The sequence below is a fragment of the Periplaneta americana genome, chromosome 17 (assembly GCF_040183065.1).
Source record: "Periplaneta americana isolate PAMFEO1 chromosome 17, P.americana_PAMFEO1_priV1, whole genome shotgun sequence".
NCBI lineage: Eukaryota > Metazoa > Arthropoda > Insecta > Blattodea > Blattidae > Periplaneta > Periplaneta americana.
This window is the reverse complement of record NC_091133.1, coordinates 58623986-58646171: the sequence shown is the minus strand read 5'-3', so window position 1 is coordinate 58646171 and position 22186 is coordinate 58623986. Positions and strand designations below refer to the sequence as shown.

At 41.1% G+C, this 22186-nt stretch overlaps 1 protein-coding gene across 2 annotated transcripts in view; it reads left to right on the top strand.

Annotated features, from left to right (window-relative positions):
* Positions 1-21627, top strand: part of Sdb (SAXO downstream of blistered) — a 288577-nt gene extending 266950 nt beyond the window's left edge. For both annotated transcript variants that reach the window (XM_069816199.1, XM_069816200.1), the window contains exons 3-4: positions 1101-3543; positions 6766-21627. In XM_069816199.1, the coding sequence (XP_069672300.1) occupies positions 1101-3543; positions 6766-19908 (15586 nt within the window). In that variant the 3' untranslated portion in view covers positions 19909-21627. The remainder of the gene's footprint in view (positions 1-1100; positions 3544-6765) is intronic.
* Positions 21628-22186: the final 559 nt, after the last annotated feature.

The window sequence follows — 22186 nt, the reverse complement described above, 5'->3', positions numbered from 1 at the left end:
CGATTCTAGCAGGGTGATGCTTTTGGACACGATTGTAAAATTAGAATCAATGAACAGAGTATCTTCCAATAGCTGTTTAGAACGCAATGATTTTACAGCTGCAACAGCGGAACTGTCTGTGCTATCCAAAGCATCAATTACCTCCATTATTTTGCCGTAATAGTCTGCATCATAATTAACAGCATCAAACCACGTTTCCCAACGGGTCAGGACTGGCTGCGGGGGTAAGGATATTCCAGGGGCAATTGTTTGGAACAGCAACACTCTCATTGTAGTATGTTTGATTGAATTCTTGTCTGCACTGAACAACCACAGTAATGCAAAAACAAGTGCTTACATAGGTATACATTAGCTGTAGCTGCTCCATCTATTTGAACCGGTCACAACTCTTAATATGAACTGCTTATACTACGAGACCGGGCGGTCGCTCACCTCCTCTATACTACCGTACATCGGCAACCTGATTGCATGCTGCGTGTGGCAATTCAACGAAGTCTAATTATGACGATAATAATAATCACCATCACCGCTACTTCGAGCCGTTCCGATCCCCAGTCTTGCGAGAAATATGCCTCAAGAAATGATAGTCGTAAGTGGGACATGAATCCAACATGGTGCAAGGCTGATAAATGACGTATATCGCCCAGTACAGTTAAAACTGTAAAAACTTGTATTTCTCTGCAGAAAATAAAACCCGGGTACTTATATGAGATTTTTTTTTTATTTTACATTAAAATAAGTTAACTCTTAAGGCTGATTCACAATAAACCGAGAACGAAAACGAGAACGAGAACGGAAATATTTTTAAAATAAATGTATTTAACATTATTCAGAATAAACCGGGAACGAAAACGAGAACGAGCATATTGTTAAAATAAATGTATTTACACTATTTTCGTTCTCGTTCTCGTTCTCGTTGTCGTTTCCTTTCCCGGTTTATTGTGAACCGGCCTTTACTCTCCTCGTTTCATATTTCGTATACCTTCCGTCTGATTCCTTGCCATTTTAATGCTGGAAATTACTTTAATTGTATTTCTTATCAGTAAGTAATATTGTGTTTGAAATGCATCGGAAGTTAATTTTATTATAATTTGTTTTAGGTACAGGTACGAAGACCATCTTCATCTGGAAGGAGATTTCCAAGGTTCTCCTCACACTAGAGAGGACTTCAAACCAGTAAGAGGAGAAAGAGCTCCAGTGGTTAGACACGAAGACCATCTGAAGCTTGAAGGCGAATTTAGCGGTCAGAGTCATCTTCGAGAAGAATTTCAAGTAGTGCGTGGTGAAAGGGCTGAGATTCGTCGTCATGAAGACCATCTCCGTCTAGAAGGGGAATTCCAGGCTTCACCTCACACTAGAGAAGATTTCAAACCAGTACGAGGGGAAAGAGCACCTATAGTCAGGCATGAAGACCATTTGAAACTTGAAGGTGACTTCACTGGTCAAAGCCACCTTCGAGAAGAGTTTCAGGTAGTGCGTGGTGAAAGAGCAGAGATTCGTCGCCATGAGGACCACCTTCGCCTAGAAGGAGAATTTCAAGCATCTCCCCACACAAGAGAAGACTACAAGCCTGTGAGAGGAGAAAGGGCTCCCATAGTGAAGCATGAAGATCACCTGAAACTCGAAGGCGACTTCACTGGTCAAAGTCGTCTTCAAGAAGAATTTCAAGTTGTTAAGGGAGAAAGGGCTGAGATTCGACGTCATGAGGACCATCTGCGCTTAGAGGGTGAATTCACGGGTCAGAGTCACAACAAGGAAGAATACAAAATTGTACGAGGAGAACGGGCAGATGTGACTAGACGTTCAGACAACTTGAAACTGGAAGGCGAGTTTACAGGTCAGAGAAGGAATGAGTTCAATGCAGTACGAGGCGAGCGGGCTGAGATCAGAAAACATGAAGATCATCTTAAATTGGATGGAGAATTTATTGGGGAGAGACGAGATGAATACACTGTGATTCGAGGAGAACGTGCCGAAATCAGGAAACATGAGGATCACCTGAGGCTGGAAGGTGACTTCACAGGAGTGAGGCGAGATGAATACACAGCTATGATAGGTGAACGAGCCCCTATTAAGAAACCAGAGGACAATCTAAGACCAGAAGGCGATTTTACAGGAAAGAAAAAAGATGACTTTCCTGTGGTGAGAGGAGAAAGATCACCCATGAGAAAACCGGAAGATAATCTCAAGCCAGAAGGAGATTTCGAGAGGCCTCATCCTTCAAAATACGGCCCAGGAGAGAGAGCTGACATTGTTAAGCACCCAGACAACTTGAAACTCGATGGTGACTTCGACAGACCACAACCTACACCATATGGACCAGGAGAAAGGGCTGATATCATCAAACATCCTGATAACCTTAAGTTGGAAGGTGATTTCGACAGACCGCAATTATCAAAGTTTGGTCCTGGTGAAAGAGTAGAGGTAAAAAAGCCAAGAGATAATCTGAAACCCGAAGGAGATTTCGAAGGATCTCCACGGTCTAGAGACGACTTCAAGCCCACTAAAGGAGATCGAGCAAGTGTTAAAAAGCCACAAGACAACCTTAGGCCTGAAGGTGAATTTGAAGGAAGCCCTAAATCTAGAGATGACTTTCAGCCAACTAGAGGCGACAGAGCAGACGTTAAAAAACCTAAGGACAATCTTCGTCCTGAAGGAGAATTCGAAGGAAAACCCAGATCCAGGGACGATTATCAACCTTCCACAATCCAGCGCCCTACAGCTACAAAACCTAAGGACAACCTTCGTCCTGAAGGGGATTTCGAAGGCACTCCTAAATCTAAAGATGATTTCAAGCCGTTTAGGGGTGAACGTGCTGATGTTAAGAAACCAAAAGATAATTTGCGCCCCGAAGGTGAATTTCAAGGCAGTCCTAAATCAAAAGATGATTACCAACCAACTCGTGGTGACAGAGTTGATGTTAAGAAACCTAAAGATAATCTTAAGCCTGAAGGAGATTTTATAGGACAAAAGAGAGAAGAATTCACTGCCGTAAAAGGTGAAAGAGCAACAATAAAGAAACCAGAAGATAACTTAAAACCGGAAGGAGATTTTACAGGAAAGAAAAAAGACGAATTTACAGCAACAGTGGGAGAAAGGGCACCAATAAGAAAACCTGAAGATAACTTGAAACCAGAAGGAGAATTCATAGGGCGAAAGCGTGACGAATTCACAGCCACAAAAGGTGAACGATCGCCCATCAAAAAACCAGAAGATAATTTAAAACCAGAAGGAGATTTCATCGGAGAAAGAAAGAATGAATTCACTGTTGTTAAAGGAGACAGAGCCGATATTAAAAAACCAGATGACAACTTGAAACCTGGTGGTGAATTTACTGGTCAACGCAAGACTGTTACTGAGTTTACTGGTGAACCAGGTGAGCGCCCACCACTTATAAGGCGCAACACTTGGACAAAACTGGAGGGAGAAATGTTTTCAGAGACCACAAGCCGCAGCGAATTTCGGGAATTCCAGGTTGTAGAACGCACTGAAAAGGTTCGTCGGCGCAGTGACAACCTCATTGTTGGTGGAGGAGAATTTCAGGTAAGTCATGTAATTGAAACAGAAATAAGAATACTGCAATATCCCATGATTTCATCACTAGTCCTAATTATGAGTAATTTCCTTTCTAATAAAGTAAAAAACTTGTTACAGGAAACATAACCGAATTAAATAAAAAAAATATTCATAAACTTAAGCTAGCGGTAGTAACATTTCATCATATTAATAGTAAAGACTGTAATTCTAGTTTCAATAAAACATTAAATTCGTTTATTAACAACAAAAGCCGCCCTAAATAAGGGTTCATAGATCGGCCTACTAATCCATTCACAATGAACAATGGTTAAAAACAATTACATTGAATAAATTATTTCATCACACAGTTACTCTGAAATGACTGAAAACAACTCAGTGCCTGAAAACATCTCATTGCCTTCTTGAAGTAGCTGCAATTATTTTTATTGTCTTGTTAAATTCATATACTTCTACTAGTTACATTCTTGATTTCCCAGGTATAAGTTATAATCTAAACTATAAGTAATTAATATTAATTTGTGATTGTGATGTCGAACCTTAATTAATAAGATTATATTTTTAATCCTAGAGTCGCGTCGCTATTATTTCCGCCGTGGCTCCTTCTCTTTGCTTACGCCTTAGGAAGTGAAGACTCTGTAAAGACTAAGTAGGTATTGTCGTTCGCCATTTTAATTCCTTCGTTGCCAGAAGAGGACGCTATTTGCCGCACCGTTAAACATTATCATGTCGTAGCTCCTATGATGATAAATCAATCGCACTGTAATTTTTAGTATTCATAGATAAATGTCTAAGGAAATCATAGAAACAAATTCGAAATCAAAATCTTTTTTGGAAAGTGAGAAAAAAATACTAACTTCGAAGTGACCTGTTCTAAATATACATTGGCACCCTCAAAAGTTTATAAGCGACAAACTTTTTTCACTTTAGATGGGGGGGGGGGGGGTCAAAGCGAGAAAAATGTTTACAAAAAGAATGAAAATTACTTTTAAATGTGGTTTCTATTCGGAATCTATACTAGTTTTCGAGTTACTGCGAGTTAAACAAATGCAAGTTTGTGTATAGCGGACTTACGTATGCAGAGTGGCAACTTTTGTCTGGTAGAACTGCGGATTCTTATAGAAATCATCGCGGCGATTTCAAATTTGTTTTCAAAATGTTTCCATTGCTTAAGATTTTCGATTTAATCGTGAGTTTGAAATTTAATTATAATATTTCTGTTACATAATTAACATTTATGCCGATTAAACACAAGTATGACATACTTTGAAATTCAGAAAAATTAAAAGAATAGTAGTCATAGTAGTCTTTAAATTTATTGGTATTACTATCAACATTATTATTATTATCATCATCATCATCATCATCATCATCATTTCATGGGATGAAGCTCTCTTGTTTCACTTTCCTTACCTAGCAGAAGAGCTAATCCACTCCAAACTGATAAAGATTTGGCATTGTTATCTCCGACTTTCTTTTTTAACTTTTTTGGACACGTTTAACACTTTACTGAGTCTTCGGCTCAGATGAAAGGTAAAAATATATTTATTAATATGGGATTAATATCCAATAGAATATGGAAATATGACTGCATTTATTCGGCAGCGTTAAGTGTTTCTGGGTTTCTCTTTCACTCAGTCAGATTTACAATAAATACAATACAGAAGTTATAATAATAATAATAATAATAATAATAATAATAATAATAATGCCAGATAAAGTCAAATTAAGTGCTTGTGACCTTCTCTTCCACTCAAATTATTATTATTATTATTATTATTATTATTATTATTATTATTATTATTATACTTGTATTTTTTGTAGATCTGGTTGAGTGAAATGTTAAATGTTATGGTTTATTTAACGACGCTCGCAACTGCCAAGATTATATCAGCGTCGCAGGTGTGCCGGAATTTTGTCCCACAGGAGTTCTTTTATATGCCAGTAAATCTACTGACATGAGCCTGTCACATTTAAGCACACTTAAATGGCATCGACCTGGCCTGGGATCGAACCCGCAACCTCGGGTATAGAAGGCCAGCGCTGTACCAACTGCGCAAACTAGGTCGACTGGTTGAGTGAAAGGGAAGGCCACAGGCACTTAACGCTGCCGAATAAATGCATACATATTCCTATATTTTTGTTGTATATAAATCCCCATATTAATAAATATGCTGTATTTTTACCTTTCGTCTGAGCCCAAGACTCAGTAAAGTGTCAAACGTATTCGAAAAAGTTAAAAGAAAGAAAGTCGGAGATAACAATGTCAAATCTTGATCAGTTTAGAGTGGATTATCTCTTCTGCTAGGGAAGGAAAGTAAAACAAGAGAAGTTCATTCCATGAAATAATAATAATAATAATAATAATAATAATAATAATAATAATAGTGACAGTAATACCAATAATAAATTTAAAGACTAGCCTACTATGACATACTTTTCATTTCTTTGAATACTAGTATTTAATTAGTATAGATGTTATTTATTTCATAGAAATATTTTAATTAAAATTCAAAATTCATGATCAACTCGAAAATCTTAAGTAATATAAACACTTAGAAAACTAATTTTAAATCTCCGCGATGATTTCTTTGAGAGTCCGCAGTTCTAATAGACAGAAGTTGTAACTCTGCATACGGAGGTCCGTCAGGCAAAAACTGCTTAACTCGCAGTGACTCGGAAACGAGTAAATATTTTGAGTAGCAGCCACTTTTAAAAGTAATTTCCATTCTTTCTAAATATTTTTCTCGCTTTAACCCGATCTAACGTGAAAAATAAAAAAAAAACTTTGTCTCTTATTAACTTTTAAGGGTGTCAATATCTATTTTGAATGGGTAACTTCGAAGTTAGTATTTCTTTTCTCATTTTCCAAAAAAAAGATTTTGATTTCGAATTTGTTTCTGTGCTTTCATAAGACATTTATCTATGAACCCTAAAAATTACAGTCCGATTGATTCACTCTCATAGGAGCTACAACATGATAATATTTAACGGTGCGGAAAATAGTGTCCTCGTCTGTTTGCTGCGAATGACGAAACAACCAAAATGGCAGACAATTTATTATATCCAGTATTTATCGATCCTTAGGAAGTGCATAACGTCATCAACAAGACACACGCGTTTAAATGAAGCCGATCTGCAACGTGATTGGCTGCCGGAAATAAGAGCGACGCGACTATAAAAACTATTACCAACAAAGTTAATATATAACATTACCTAAATGTTTTATAGGGAACCTCCCACATAAAAGAAGATTTCAAGGCTGTGACTCCTGATAAGGCAGTCATAAAACGACATCCTGACAACCTGCATGTCCCAGAAGGAGAGTTTGTGAGCTCTACCCGAAACCGTGATGACTATCCCGAACGATGGGCCGTCAAGCCCGAACAACCTCGCCGACATCGAGACAATCTTATAACCACTGGAGGTGATTTCCAGGGAGTGTCCAGTTCCAAAGAGGCTTATCAAGCTCACCAAGTTACCTCTAGAGCTGAAGTGAAAAAACAAGTTGACAATTTAACTACTGAAGGCACTATGATGTTTGAATCTTCCTCTAAAGCAGAATTTACTGAGAAGACTGGCAGACGAGAGAAATCTGAACGTCGTCGCACGTGGACAAAACAAGATGGAGAGATGTATTTTGAGACGACTAATACAGAGGAATATCAAAAGCCAACAACTCGTGAAGAAATTCAACGTGTAATCCACAGAGATAATTTACGTGTGGATGAAGGGACCTTTGAAGATCGCGTCACCACTTCTCAGGAAGTTTATCGTACGTTTCACGATCAGGATGTAAGACAAATACAAAAGCGTTACAGAGACAATCTAACCATCGAAGGAACGTTCGAAGGCACTCCAAAATCAAAAGAAGATTTCCAGCCCCTAAAAGCTGAGAAGGTGACTGTAAAGAAACCGAAAGATAATCTGAAACCGGAAGGAGATTTTGAAGGAAAGCCTCGATCTAGAGACGATTTCAAACCGACAGTCGGAGATCGACCAACTCCCACCAAACCAAAAGATAACTTAAAACCTGAAGGTGATTTCGAAGGATCTCCAAGATCAAGAGATGATTTCCAACCAACTAAAGGTGAGAGAGCAGACGTTAAAAAGCCAAAAGACAATTTACGACCAGAAGGCAATTTCCAAGGTTCTCCAAGTTCAAGAGATGATTTTCAACCCACTAAGGGCGATCGAGCACCAGTAAAAAAGCCCAAAGATAACTTACGACCCGAAGGAGAGTTTGAAAAACCCCACAAGAAGAAGTATCAACCAGGCGATCGTGCAGAAATTGTTAAACACCCAGACAATCTGAAGCTCGAAGGTGATTTTGATAGACCACAGACATCCTCAGTCGGTCCGGGAGAGCGCTCACCTGTCAAGAAACCAAAAGATAATCTGAAACCTGAGGGTGATTTCGAAGGATCGCCAAGATCAAGAGACGATTATAAACCATGCAAAGGAGAGCGGTCGGACGTTAGGAAACCAGAAGACAATTTAAGGCCTGAAGGAGAATTTGAAGGGAGACCCAAGTCACGTGACGATTACAAACCAACAACAGGAGAAAGAGCTGATGTTAAAAAACCTCAGGATAATCTCAGGCCGGAAGGGAACTTTGAAGGTAGACCGAGATCAAGAGATGATTTTAAACCTACGAAAGGAGACCGCGCAGATGTAAAGAAACCGAAAGATAATCTTAGAACTGAGGGTGATTTCGAAGGTATCCCACGATCAAAGGATGATTATCAACCTACAAAAGGCGACCGTGCCGATGTCAAGAAACCAAGAGACAATCTTCGACCCGAAGGCGATTTCGAGGGTACACCGAGATCACGAGATGATTTCCGACCGGCAAGAGGAGAAAGAGCGGATGTCAAGAAACCTAAGGATAATTTACGACCAGAAGGAGAATTTGAAAGACCTCAACCCGAGAAATACGGGCCAGGTGAAAGAGCCGATATTGTCAAACATCCAGATAACATCAGACTGGAAGGTGATTTTGATCGACCGGAGAAACGGAAATTCCAACCAGCAGAACGCCCCGATGTTAAGAAACCACAAGATAATCTCAAACCGGAAGGAGATTTCGAAGGTAGACCGAAATCAAGGGAAGACTACAGACCCACAAAGGGAGAACGTGCTGATGTCAAGAAACCTACGGACAACCTCCGCCCTGAAGGTGACTTTGAAGGAACTCCTAGATCAAGAGATGATTACCAACCAACTAGAGGTGAAAGGGCTGATGTCAAAAAACCGAAAGATAATCTGAGACCCGAAGGTGAATTTGAAGGTACACCTAGAACGCGAGACGATTTCAAACCTGCAAAGGGAGACCGTGCTGATGTTAGAAAACCGAAAGATAACCTTCGTCCGGAAGGTGAATTTGAGGGTACCCCGAGATCCAGAGATGATTTCCAACCCACGAAAGGAGATCGAGCCGACATCAAGAAACCTAAGGATAACTTACGACCAGAAGGTGAATTTGAGAGGCCACAACCGCACAAATACGGTCCTGGTGAAAGAGCAGATATTGTTAAACATCCAGACAATATTAAACTGGAGGGTGACTTTGATCGTCCAGAGAAACCTAAGTTCCAACCCGGGGAGCGCCCAGACGTCAGAAAACCACAAGATAATCTCAGACCTGAAGGAGATTTTGAAGCTTCGCCAAAATCAAGAGACGACTACAGACCCGCCAAAGGAGATCGTGCAGACGTACGTAAGCCCGTAGATAATTTACGTCCGGAGGGAGAATTCGAAGGAACGCCAAGATCAAGAGATGACTATCAACCCACCAGAGGAGACAGAGCAGACGTTAAGAGGCCACAAGATAATCTCCGAACTGAGGGAGAATTTGAAGGTACGCCCAGAACTCGAGACGACTATAGACCAACTAAAGGAGACAGAGCAGATGTTAGAAAACCTAAAGACAATCTTAGACCTGAAGGTGAATTCGAAGGCACACCAAGGTCCAAAGACGATTTCCGCCCTACCAGAGGAGAACGAGCAGATATCAAGAAACCTCAGGATAATTTACGTCCTGAAGGAGAATTTGAAAGACCTCAGCCCCAAAAGTACGGTCCTGGTGAGAGGCCAGATATTGTTAGGCATCCAGATAATATCAGACTAGACGGTGATTTCGATCGTCCCGAGAAACGGAAATTCCAACCAGCAGAACGTCCAGACGTCAAGAAACCACAAGACAATCTGCGCCCGGAAGGTGAGTTTGAAGGGAGACCGAAATCTAGGGACGATTACAGACCCACAAGAGGTGATCGCGCTGATGTCAAGAAACCTACTGATAACCTACGCCCTGAAGGGGAATTTGAAGGAACTCCGAGATCGAGGGACGATTATCAACCTGCCAGAGGAGAAAGAGCTGATGTTAGGAGACCACAAGATAATCTAAGACCGGAAGGTGAGTTCGAAGGTACACCCAGAACGCGAGACGACTACAAACCCACTAAGGGAGACCGTGCGGACGTTAGAAAACCTAAAGACAATCTTCGACCCGAAGGCGATTTCGAGGGCACACCAAGATCACGAGATGATTTCCGACCGGCAAGAGGAGAAAGAGCGGATGTCAAGAAACCTAAGGATAATTTACGACCAGAAGGAGAGTTTGAAAGACCTCAACCCGAGAAGTACGGGCCAGGTGAAAGAGCCGATATTGTCAAACATCCAGATAACATCAGACTGGAAGGTGATTTTGATCGACCGGAGAAACGGAAATTCCAACCAGCAGAACGCCCCGATGTTAAGAAACCACAAGATAATCTCAAACCGGAAGGAGATTTCGAAGGTAGACCGAAATCAAGGGAAGACTACAGACCCACAAAGGGAGAACGTGCTGATGTCAAGAAACCTACGGACAACCTCCGCCCTGAAGGTGACTTTGAAGGAACTCCTAGATCAAGAGATGATTACCAACCAACTAGAGGTGAAAGGGCTGATGTCAAAAAACCGAAAGATAATCTGAGACCCGAAGGTGAATTTGAAGGTACACCTAGAACGCGAGACGATTTCAAACCTGCAAAGGGAGACCGTGCTGATGTTAGAAAACCGAAAGATAACCTTCGTCCGGAAGGTGAATTTGAGGGTACCCCGAGATCCAGAGATGATTTCCAACCCACGAAAGGAGATCGAGCCGACATCAAGAAACCTAAGGATAACTTACGACCAGAAGGTGAATTTGAGAGGCCACAACCGCACAAATACGGTCCTGGTGAAAGAGCAGATATTGTTAAACATCCAGACAATATTAAACTGGAGGGTGACTTTGATCGTCCAGAGAAACCTAAGTTCCAACCCGGGGAGCGCCCAGACGTCAGAAAACCACAAGATAATCTCAGACCTGAAGGAGATTTTGAAGCTACGCCAAAATCAAGAGACGACTACAGACCCACCAAAGGAGATCGTGCAGACGTACGTAAGCCCGTAGATAATTTACGTCCGGAGGGAGAATTCGAAGGAACGCCAAGATCAAGAGATGACTATCAACCCACCAGAGGAGACAGAGCAGACGTTAAGAGGCCACAAGATAATCTCCGAACTGAGGGAGAATTTGAAGGTACGCCCAGAACTCGAGACGACTATAGACCAACTAAAGGAGACAGAGCAGATGTTAGAAAACCTAAAGACAATCTTAGACCTGAAGGTGAATTCGAAGGCACACCAAGGTCCAAAGACGATTTCCGCCCTACCAGAGGAGAACGAGCAGATATCAAGAAACCTCAGGATAATTTACGTCCTGAAGGAGAATTTGAAAGACCTCAGCCCCAAAAGTACGGTCCTGGTGAGAGGCCAGATATTGTTAGGCATCCAGATAATATCAGACTAGACGGTGATTTCGATCGTCCCGAGAAACGGAAATTCCAACCAGCAGAACGTCCAGACGTCAAGAAACCACAAGACAATCTGCGCCCGGAAGGTGAGTTTGAAGGGAGACCGAAATCTAGGGACGATTACAGACCCACAAGAGGTGATCGCGTTGATGTCAAGAAACCTACTGATAACCTACGCCCTGAAGGGGAATTTGAAGGAACTCCGAGATCGAGGGACGATTATCAACATGCCAGAGGAGAAAGAGCTGATGTTAGGAGACCACAAGATAATCTAAGACCGGAAGGTGAGTTCGAAGGTACACCCAGAACGCGGGACGACTACAAACCCACTAAGGGAGACCGTGCGGACGTTAGAAAACCTAAAGACAATCTTCGACCCGAAGGCGATTTCGAGGGCACACCAAGATCACGAGATGATTTCCGACCGGCAAGAGGAGAAAGAGCGGATGTCAAGAAACCTAAGGATAATTTACGACCAGAAGGAGAGTTTGAAAGACCTCAACCCGAGAAGTACGGGCCAGGTGAAAGAGCCGATATTGTCAAACATCCAGATAACATCAGACTGGAAGGTGATTTTGATCGACCGGAGAAACGGAAATTCCAACCAGCAGAACGCCCCGATGTTAAGAAACCACAAGATAATCTCAAACCGGAAGGAGATTTCGAAGGTAGACCGAAATCAAGGGAAGACTACAGACCCACAAAGGGAGAACGTGCTGATGTCAAGAAACCTACGGACAACCTCCGCCCTGAAGGTGACTTTGAAGGAACTCCTAGATCAAGAGATGATTACCAACCAACTAGAGGTGAAAGGGCTGATGTCAAAAAACCGAAAGATAATCTGAGACCCGAAGGTGAATTTGAAGGTACACCTAGAACGCGAGACGATTTCAAACCTGCAAAGGGAGACCGTGCTGATGTTAGAAAACCGAAAGATAACCTTCGTCCGGAAGGTGAATTTGAGGGTACCCCGAGATCCAGAGATGATTTCCAACCCACGAAAGGAGATCGAGCCGACATCAAGAAACCTAAGGATAACTTACGACCAGAAGGTGAATTTGAGAGGCCACAACCGCACAAATACGGTCCTGGTGAAAGAGCAGATATTGTTAAACATCCAGACAATATTAAACTGGAGGGTGACTTTGATCGTCCAGAGAAACCTAAGTTCCAACCCGGGGAGCGCCCAGACGTCAGAAAACCACAAGATAATCTCAGACCTGAAGGAGATTTTGAAGCTACGCCAAAATCAAGAGACGACTACAGACCCACCAAAGGAGATCGTGCAGACGTACGTAAGCCCGTAGATAATTTACGTCCGGAGGGAGAATTCGAAGGAACGCCAAGATCAAGAGATGACTATCAACCCACCAGAGGAGACAGAGCAGACGTTAAGAGGCCACAAGATAATCTCCGAACTGAGGGAGAATTTGAAGGTACGCCCAGAACTCGAGACGACTATAGACCAACTAAAGGAGACAGAGCAGATGTTAGAAAACCTAAAGACAATCTTAGACCTGAAGGTGAATTCGAAGGCACACCAAGGTCCAAAGACGATTTCCGCCCTACCAGAGGAGAACGAGCAGATATCAAGAAACCTCAGGATAATTTACGTCCTGAAGGAGAATTTGAAAGACCTCAGCCCCAAAAGTACGGTCCTGGTGAGAGGCCAGATATTGTTAGGCATCCAGATAATATCAGACTAGACGGTGATTTCGATCGTCCCGAGAAACGGAAATTCCAACCAGCAGAACGTCCAGACGTCAAGAAACCACAAGACAATCTGCGCCCGGAAGGTGAGTTTGAAGGGAGACCGAAATCTAGGGACGATTACAGACCCACAAGAGGTGATCGCGCTGATGTCAAGAAACCTACTGATAACCTACGCCCTGAAGGGGAATTTGAAGGAACTCCGAGATCGAGGGACGATTATCAACCTGCCAGAGGAGAAAGAGCTGATGTTAGGAGACCACAAGATAATCTAAGACCGGAAGGTGAGTTCGAAGGTACACCCAGAACGCGGGACGACTACAAACCCACTAAGGGAGACCGTGCGGACGTTAGAAAACCTAAAGACAATCTTCGACCCGAAGGCGATTTCGAGGGCACACCAAGATCACGAGATGATTTCCGACCGGCAAGAGGAGAAAGAGCGGATGTCAAGAAACCTAAGGATAATTTACGACCAGAAGGAGAGTTTGAAAGACCTCAACCCGAGAAGTACGGGCCAGGTGAAAGAGCCGATATTGTCAAACATCCAGATAACATCAGACTGGAAGGTGATTTTGATCGACCGGAGAAACGGAAATTCCAACCAGCAGAACGCCCCGATGTTAAGAAACCACAAGATAATCTCAAACCGGAAGGAGATTTCGAAGGTAGACCGAAATCAAGGGAAGACTACAGACCCACAAAGGGAGATCGTGCTGATGTCAAGAAACCTACGGACAACCTCCGCCCTGAAGGTGACTTTGAAGGAACTCCTAGATCAAGAGATGATTACCAACCAACTAGAGGTGAAAGGGCTGATGTCAAAAAACCGAAAGATAATCTGAGACCCGAAGGTGAATTTGAAGGTACACCTAGAACGCGAGACGATTTCAAACCTGCAAAGGGAGACCGTGCTGATGTTAGAAAACCGAAAGATAACCTTCGTCCGGAAGGTGAATTTGAGGGTACCCCGAGATCCAGAGATGATTTCCAACCCACGAAAGGAGATCGAGCCGACATCAAGAAACCTAAGGATAACTTACGACCAGAAGGTGAATTTGAGAGGCCACAACCGCACAAATACGGTCCTGGTGAAAGAGCAGATATTGTTAAACATCCAGACAATATTAAACTGGAGGGTGACTTTGATCGCCCAGAGAAACCTAAGTTCCAACCCGGAGAGCGCCCAGACGTCAGAAAACCACAAGATAATCTCAGACCTGAAGGAGATTTTGAAGCTTCGCCAAAATCAAGAGACGACTACAGACCCACCAAAGGAGATCGTGCAGACGTACGTAAGCCTGTGGATAATTTACGTCCTGAAGGCGAATTTGAGAGACCTCAACCTGGTAAATACGGTCCTGGTGAACGAGCAGATATTGTAAAACATCCAGATAACTTGAAATTAGAAGGTGATTTTGATCGTCCATTGAAAAATCGATTTAGTCCTGCAGATCGTGTTGACGTGAAGAAGCCGAAAGATAATCTAAGACCGGAAGGGGAGTTTGGAGGATCACCAAGAAGCAGAGATGATTTTAAACCTACGAGAGGTGAACGCGCTGACGTCAAAAAACCAATTGATAATTTGAAACCAGAGGGCGAGTTTGATAACCGAAGATCCAGAGATGACTTCACGCCAGTTAAAGGTGAACGTGCTCCTATTAAGAAGCATGTCGATAATCTAATTATCGAAGGCGATTTTGTTGACAGTAGGAGCAGAGATGACTTTAGAATTGTTAAAGGCGAACGTGCAGAAATTCGTAAGCAGAATGACAACTTGCGGTTGGAAGGAGATGTAGAAATTTATCGCTCAAGAGATGACTATTCTGCTACCAACACTGAACGTGTTGAAATTAAGCGCTATGAAGATAATCTGAAGCTGGAGGGTGAATTTGTTGACATGAGGACAAGAGATGATTACAAAGTTGTGGTCGGTGAAAAGTCAGAACTAAAGAAATATGTTGATAATCTTAAGCCAGAAGGTGAGTTTGGTGGCCCACGCTCAAGAGATGACTTTTCTCCCGTGAAAGGTGAAAGACCTAGGCAAGTCCGCCATCCGGACAATCTAAAACTGGAAGGTGATTTCAGTGATCAACACCCTCGAGAGGACTTCAGGCCAGTAAGAGGTGAGAGGGCGGAAATTGTAAAACATAAAGACAACCTCAAACTTGAAGGTGAATTTATAGACAACCGATCAAGAAACGAATATAATACAACAATTATTGAGAGAACTCAAATCACTAAACATGAAGACAATTTGAAAATGGAAGGAGAGTTCCATGTGGAAAGATCACGAGATGACTTTACAGGAGTTAAAGGAGAAAGAGCACCGGTTAATGTCCATAAAGACAATCTCAAAGTCGAAGGGGACTTTGTAGAATACCGAACTCGTGATGACTACAAAGCTGTGACAGGAGAACGTGCAGAAATAGTTAAACATGAAGACAATTTGAAACTCACAGACTCAGAGTTCATACGAATAAGAACTAGAGATGACTATCAGGCTGTGCCTATTGAACGCGTTCAACCGAAGAAGCACCCAGATAATCTTAAAGTTGAAGGTGACTTCGAAGGTAGTCCGCGATCGAAAGAAGATTTTAGACCAGTACGAGGTGAACGAGCAGAGATAACCAAGCATGAAGACCATCTCAAAATGGAGGGAGAGTGGGAAATGCGAAGGTCTCGTGATGATTACACAGTCGTGAGAGGTGAAAGGTTTGAAGTGAAGAGACACGAAGACAACCTTCGTGTAGAAGGTGAATTCGTTGATCGTCGAACTAGGGATGATTTCAAGCCTGTGAGAGGCGAACGTCCGGAAGTTAAAAAGTATCCTGATAATCTTAAACCGGAAGGTGATTTTGTAGGTTCTCGCACGAGCGATGATTTCCAACCCAGAAGGAGTGAGCGTGTGACACCAGTAAAACATCCAGATAACTTGAAGATTGAAGGGGAATTTACAAGGCCAGAAGAAAAGAAACCAGTCAAAGGAGAGAGAGCTGAAATTAAAAAACATCCAGATAATTTGAAACCAGAAGGTGACTTTGGAGGTCCACGATCACGTGAAGATTTTACCCCCAGTAAAGGAGAAAGACCTTCGCCAATTAGACATCCGGACAATTTGAAACTCGAAGGAACGTTTGAAAGACCTCTGCATGAGAAGATAGGACCCGGCGACAGAGCTGATATAGTAAAACACCCAGATAACTTGAAGCCCGAGGGAGATTTCGGAGGTCGAAGATCTCGTGATGATTTCACACCTGGAAAAGGCGAGAGACCTTCTCCTGTTAAACATCCTGACAATTTGAAACTAGAAGGAGACTTTGAAAGACCATCAGAACAAAGAGTTAGTCCAGGTGAACGTGCCAGCATTGTTAAACATCCTGATAATTTAAAACTAGAAGGAGAGTTTGAAAGACGTCCAAAACAAAGAGTTGGACCAGGTGAACGTGCGAGTATCGTTAAACATCCAGATAATTTGAAACTGGAAGGTACATTTGAAAAACGACCAGAACAAAGAGTTGGACCAGGTGAACGTGCGAGTATTGTTAAACATCCAGATAACTTGAAACTGGAAGGCGATTTTGAAAGACCTTCAGAACAGAGAGTTGGTCCAGGGGAACGTGCCAGCATTGTTAAACATCCTGATAACTTGAAACTTGAAGGAGAGTTTGAAAGACGTCCAGAACAAAGAGTTGGCCCAGGTGAACGCGCGAGCATTGTTAAACATCCAGATAATCTTAAACCTGAGGGTGAATTCGCAGGTCGTCGAAGCAGGGACGATTTCACTCCTACTAAAGGTGAGAGACCAAAGCAGGTCAGACATCCTGACAATTTGAAACTGGATGGCGATTTCGATAGACCCGTTGGTGCGAAACCAGGACCTGGAGACCGTGCTGATGTTGTTAAACACCCAGATAATCTTAAACTTGAAGGAGAATTTGGTGGCCCCAGAACAAGGGATGATTTTCAGCCAAAGAGAGCTGAAAAACAAAGTCCCGTGAAACCAACCGATAATCTTAAGATGGAAGGTGAGTTCAGTGATCATCGTCCACGTAATGATTTCAAACCATTGAAAGGAGAACGGACACCAGTCATTAGACACGAAGATAATCTTAAAGTACAAGGAGAATTCAAAGGAAGTCCTACATCGAAAGATGACTTCAAATCTGTTCGTGGTGAGCGTAGTGAGATAAAGAGATATGAAGACAATTTGAAAATTGAAGGCACATTTGACGATAGGAGGTCCCGAGATGATTATACTGTTGTAAAAGGTGAAAGAGTGGAGATTAAACGACATGAGGACAATCTGAAGATGGAAGGCAACTTTGAAGATTACAGATCCAGAAATGATTATACTGTAGTGAAAGGGGAACGGGCAGACATAAAGAAGCATAAAGATAACCTCATAGTTGAAGGTGATATTGTTTATTCTAGGTCAAGAGATGACTACGTCACGACAAGAGGAGAAAGGACAGAAATAACTAAACATGAAGATAACCTAAAAATGGAGGGAAGATTTGAAGATATGACCATCAAAAATGACTACACTGTAGTGAAAGGTGAAAGAGCCGAAATAAAACGTTATGAAGACAACTTGAAAATTGAAGGCACTTTTGAAGACAGGCGAAGTAGAGATGACTTCACTGTAGTAAAAGGGGAGAGAGTTACGATAAAGAAACACGAAGACAATCTTAAAGTAGGAGGTACATTCGAAGGTAAGAGGACTCGGGATGATTACAAAGTAACGCGAGGGGAGAGAGCTGAGATCAAGAAACATGTTGATAATCTCAAGATAGAAGGGAGCTTTGATGGCAGTCCTAGATCTAAAGACGACTACAAACCAACGAAAGGAGAACGAGCAGAAGTCAAAAAGCATCAAGATAACCTTAAAGTTGAAGGTAATATAGAAGTACACAGATCTAGGGATGATTATCGTGCTGTGACTGGAGAAAAGATGGAAATTAAAAAGTATGAAGATAATCTTAAGATAGAAGGTGATTTCATAGACAGTCGCTCAAGGGACGACTATAAGTCTTCTGGAGTGGGCGATAGATTACCTATCAAGAAACATCCTGATAACTTGAAAGTCGAAGGTGACTTCGGTGGCCCACGTTCTCGAGATGACTACCAACCAGGTAAAGGAGAGAGACCAGGAATGAAGAAACATCCTGATAACCTACGAGTTGAGGGCGAATTTCAAGGAAGTCCTAGATCCAAAGAGGATTTCAAACCTGGAAGGGGAGAAAGAGCAAATATGAAGAAACCTCAAGATAATCTTAAAATTGGAGGTGACTTTCAGGGCGTCTCATCGCAGAAGACACAATTCAAGGAAGTTAAGGGTGAAAGAGCAGAAATTAAGAAACATACTGATACTCTGACTACAGGAAGTGGCACAATGGAAATAAAAACTACCAACAAGGACATGTTCCAGCCACAGAAAAAGGATTCTTCACCTGCAGCAGGAAGATCAACTGGTACATTCAATAGGAGACGGCACATGGAGTCCCAGATATCCCTCGGAGATGATAAAATCGCCATGACAACCACAAGTAAGAAAAATTTCAATGCTGTTAGTACATCATCACAAGAAGATAGGAACCGTAAGCAGAGTCAAGATACAAAGAAGTCAACTGTTACCACGAAGGAAACAAAAACACTTGCTGATGGAACTATAGTGACAGTCACTAGAGAGGTGACCAATGTCGCTACAGGACAAGAGACAAAGACAACTGGATCTAAATCTCTTCAACAACAAAAAGTTACTCAATCTACGAGTGATACATCATCCAAACAAATTGCCTCTGGGACTATGATATGCGATTCAAAGAAATCAGATGTGACTTCGAAACAAATTAACATCGCTGACTCTTCAAAATCAAGTCAGATTTCAACGGCTGATTTCTCCCAGAAAAATATTCATTCAAGTCAACTGCATACTTCTGTTGATTCAAAAAGCCAGTCTACAAACATACAATCTGCCACATTTGACAGAAAGCATTCAAAAACTCATGCTAGCAGTAGCGAATTCCGGCAAGCCATGAGTGGTGACAGTGTTGTGCAAACTACCGTCACTGACTCTGGAACCAAGTCTGGTACCCACCACAGAAAGAGTGTTATAACTTCTTCATCTGCAGACGTAAGTAATGCCGTTCTTCACCGAAAGAGTGTGACAACCTCAACGGAGGCTTTGCATACGATTTCTTCAGCCGCATCAGCTCAAAGGAAAAGCATTTCAAATCTCTGTGAGACAGGTCAATACATCAGCAACTCTTCACAGAGTCATGATAGAAGAAGTCTGAGTGCATTACATAGACAAGGTGTCTCTCCTGGAGAAGTGGCATACCAGCAACGAAGCGGTCATGACATGTCCACAATCTTATCTTCATCTGATCATCATCAGAGTCATCAGGGAGCAGTTCGAAGAAGTTCAGCATGGTCATCTTCATCCATTCAGCAGCAGCAGCAACAACAGCAACAGCAGCAGCATTCGCGCACGGAGAGAATTGTGAGAAGAGACAATCTGTCTGTTGGAGGTGGAACATTCCATGGTCAGAGTGAAGCAAAAGCATATGGTAACTTCCACTCAAGCACAGCTAAAACTGAGCATGTTACGCACACTCGACGTTCCAACGCATCTCATATAATGCTTGGAGATCATTCCACTTCCTCTACCCAAACTGCTTCCTCCTACAAAAAAGAATTTGTTCCGAGAGTCACAGGACCCTGCCCAGCAACATTACTTGAAGCAAAGGAGCCTCCATTTAAACATACAAGAGACACACAAAAACATCGTTTCTATCTGCCTGTTGTCTCGAACTGAACTATTTTAAAGCTGCCCAAACATAATATATAGAGCCTAGTTTCTCTTGTAGAATTCTTAAATTTACGCTCTCATATCATAACATATTATACTTAATTTTTATAGTTGTAAACTAATCCTTGTATCAGGCATACGAAAAATAAATTCCCTTTTACTCACAGCATCGGTAAGCTACAAGGGAATATTACAGCAAGACTTCCAAACTTGCAAATGATTAAATTTCTTAATACTGGCCTAAATGCAGCTTCATCTAGACATTGTAATACTTTAGACTGAATTACAATACGGTGGTTCCCAAGTCTTATGTAATTTGCAGAACACACAAATGCCAAGATGTTTTCCACAGCTAAAACTATTATTACCCAGTACATTAACATAAACAATATTAGTAGTCACAACATTGTAAGCTGCAGTTAGAATTCATAGCATAATTGCACGCGACCGAAAATAAACAACAAAATTTTTAAAAATGTGAAGAAGAAGAAGTAAATTCAATAACTGCTGTTCTTACACTGTGATTGGTTGTTTTATACAGTTCCAGGAAATGTAACAATTCTCCTCGTCACATAAATTAATTCATCTCATAGAAAATAAATTATTTGCAAAATTTCTTCTAATAAATTCAACTTATGATTTAAAAAATACAAACAACAATGGTAACACTATTGCAGGCGTCCGAACACTAATAATATAGAACTGATAGCTTTTTCAAGTTTAAGATATTTTAACCTCGTTTTTCTTGTGAAAGGAGGAAGATATACTGCCATTTGAGAGTCTGGAAATCTGTGTGTTCTGCTAGTGCACAAATTGGGTTCCACATGTTATATTACCTAATGTGATGAAGTTGTTATCTGTTTAAGTATAACAGTATGTTTGCTAGAAACTTGGACTGTTTCCCTTTCATTTCATAAAAATCGGTATATTTCCCTCATTGATGCCTGATACCTTCAATTGTCTATAAAACCCATGGTAAATCTGTGATAGAAAGCATACCGTCCCTTGTGTTTTGTTTGATATATGCCTTGAATTTTAGACAATGTTAAAGATGTTATAAATTCGAAATATGATGTATGTAGTGAAATTTTTATCCTTACAACAATGAAAGCAATATATTTTAATAACAAAAGGTAAAGTTGGTTGTGGGGGGAGGGGGGGAATAATATTAAGACGCTTTTGAAACTTTACACCTGTAGGATTCGATTTGTAGCGTATGTGTGGGGTTGAGTGATTTCTATACAAATTTGTAAGGTAAATATGTTCCTGAATTTAGCATGAAAATTTTTTATACATAATTATATATTATTATGCTTGAAATCATGTAAGAATTACACAGAGACTTTCAATTATTATATTAACTGGACATGGATTCTATTCTGTGACAGAAGAAATCTGTTTTATAAAAAACACAAAAACAACAATTTACTGGATATATACTCAGACCCACGATTTTATATCGTGCAAATAACACTGTGTAATTCTTTCACTAATATTATTAGTCCATTTTGTTACTCACCATTTATACACAGTTCTGTTTTATTATTTATGCTTCAGGTGACTGTTTTGATACTGTGCACTTTTATGTTAACAATTTAATTTTAAACATTTTTATCAGTTTTGCAAAATTTCAATGTAAAGCACTCACTACTAATGTTTACACCATTATATATCTGCTTCCATAGTGCCTGAGACTGTTAAAATGAAATAAAGTAACGTAAATTATGTTATTGTTTTTATTTCTAATCCTTTGGTTATATATCACCTAGATATCACTCAGTATCCATGTACTGTACCACATTTATGCTTCTTTAATCTATGCACACGTGCACTATTTTATTGTAAGTTTTTAACCACACAAGGCATACAAATAGAAAGATTCCAATTACCATCTCACCTCATCTGACCTACTACGTTCTATGAAAGTAGAACTTACGTCAGGTCTTTACAATTGTACGCAATGATACTCAACATTGAAAATTACATCCATGACTCTCAGTTACATCATCTTCTGTATTACTATGATCTTTTTTTTTATTACAGAGTAATGGCAGGGCCCGTGACAGTTTTTACATTTAATTTATTTGATAGTGGTGGCATTAATGCTTTAGTTTAGGCTTATTTACAATGTTACTCTCCAGGATCAAAGTGGTAACACAAAGTTACTGGTATCTAATTATTAAATTAACTTCTATATAAAAAGTACTGGTAGGGTTATTTTACATACATCCTTATTCTTATTGCTAGCATTACGCAAACATACATACTAATATGAAATTATGTA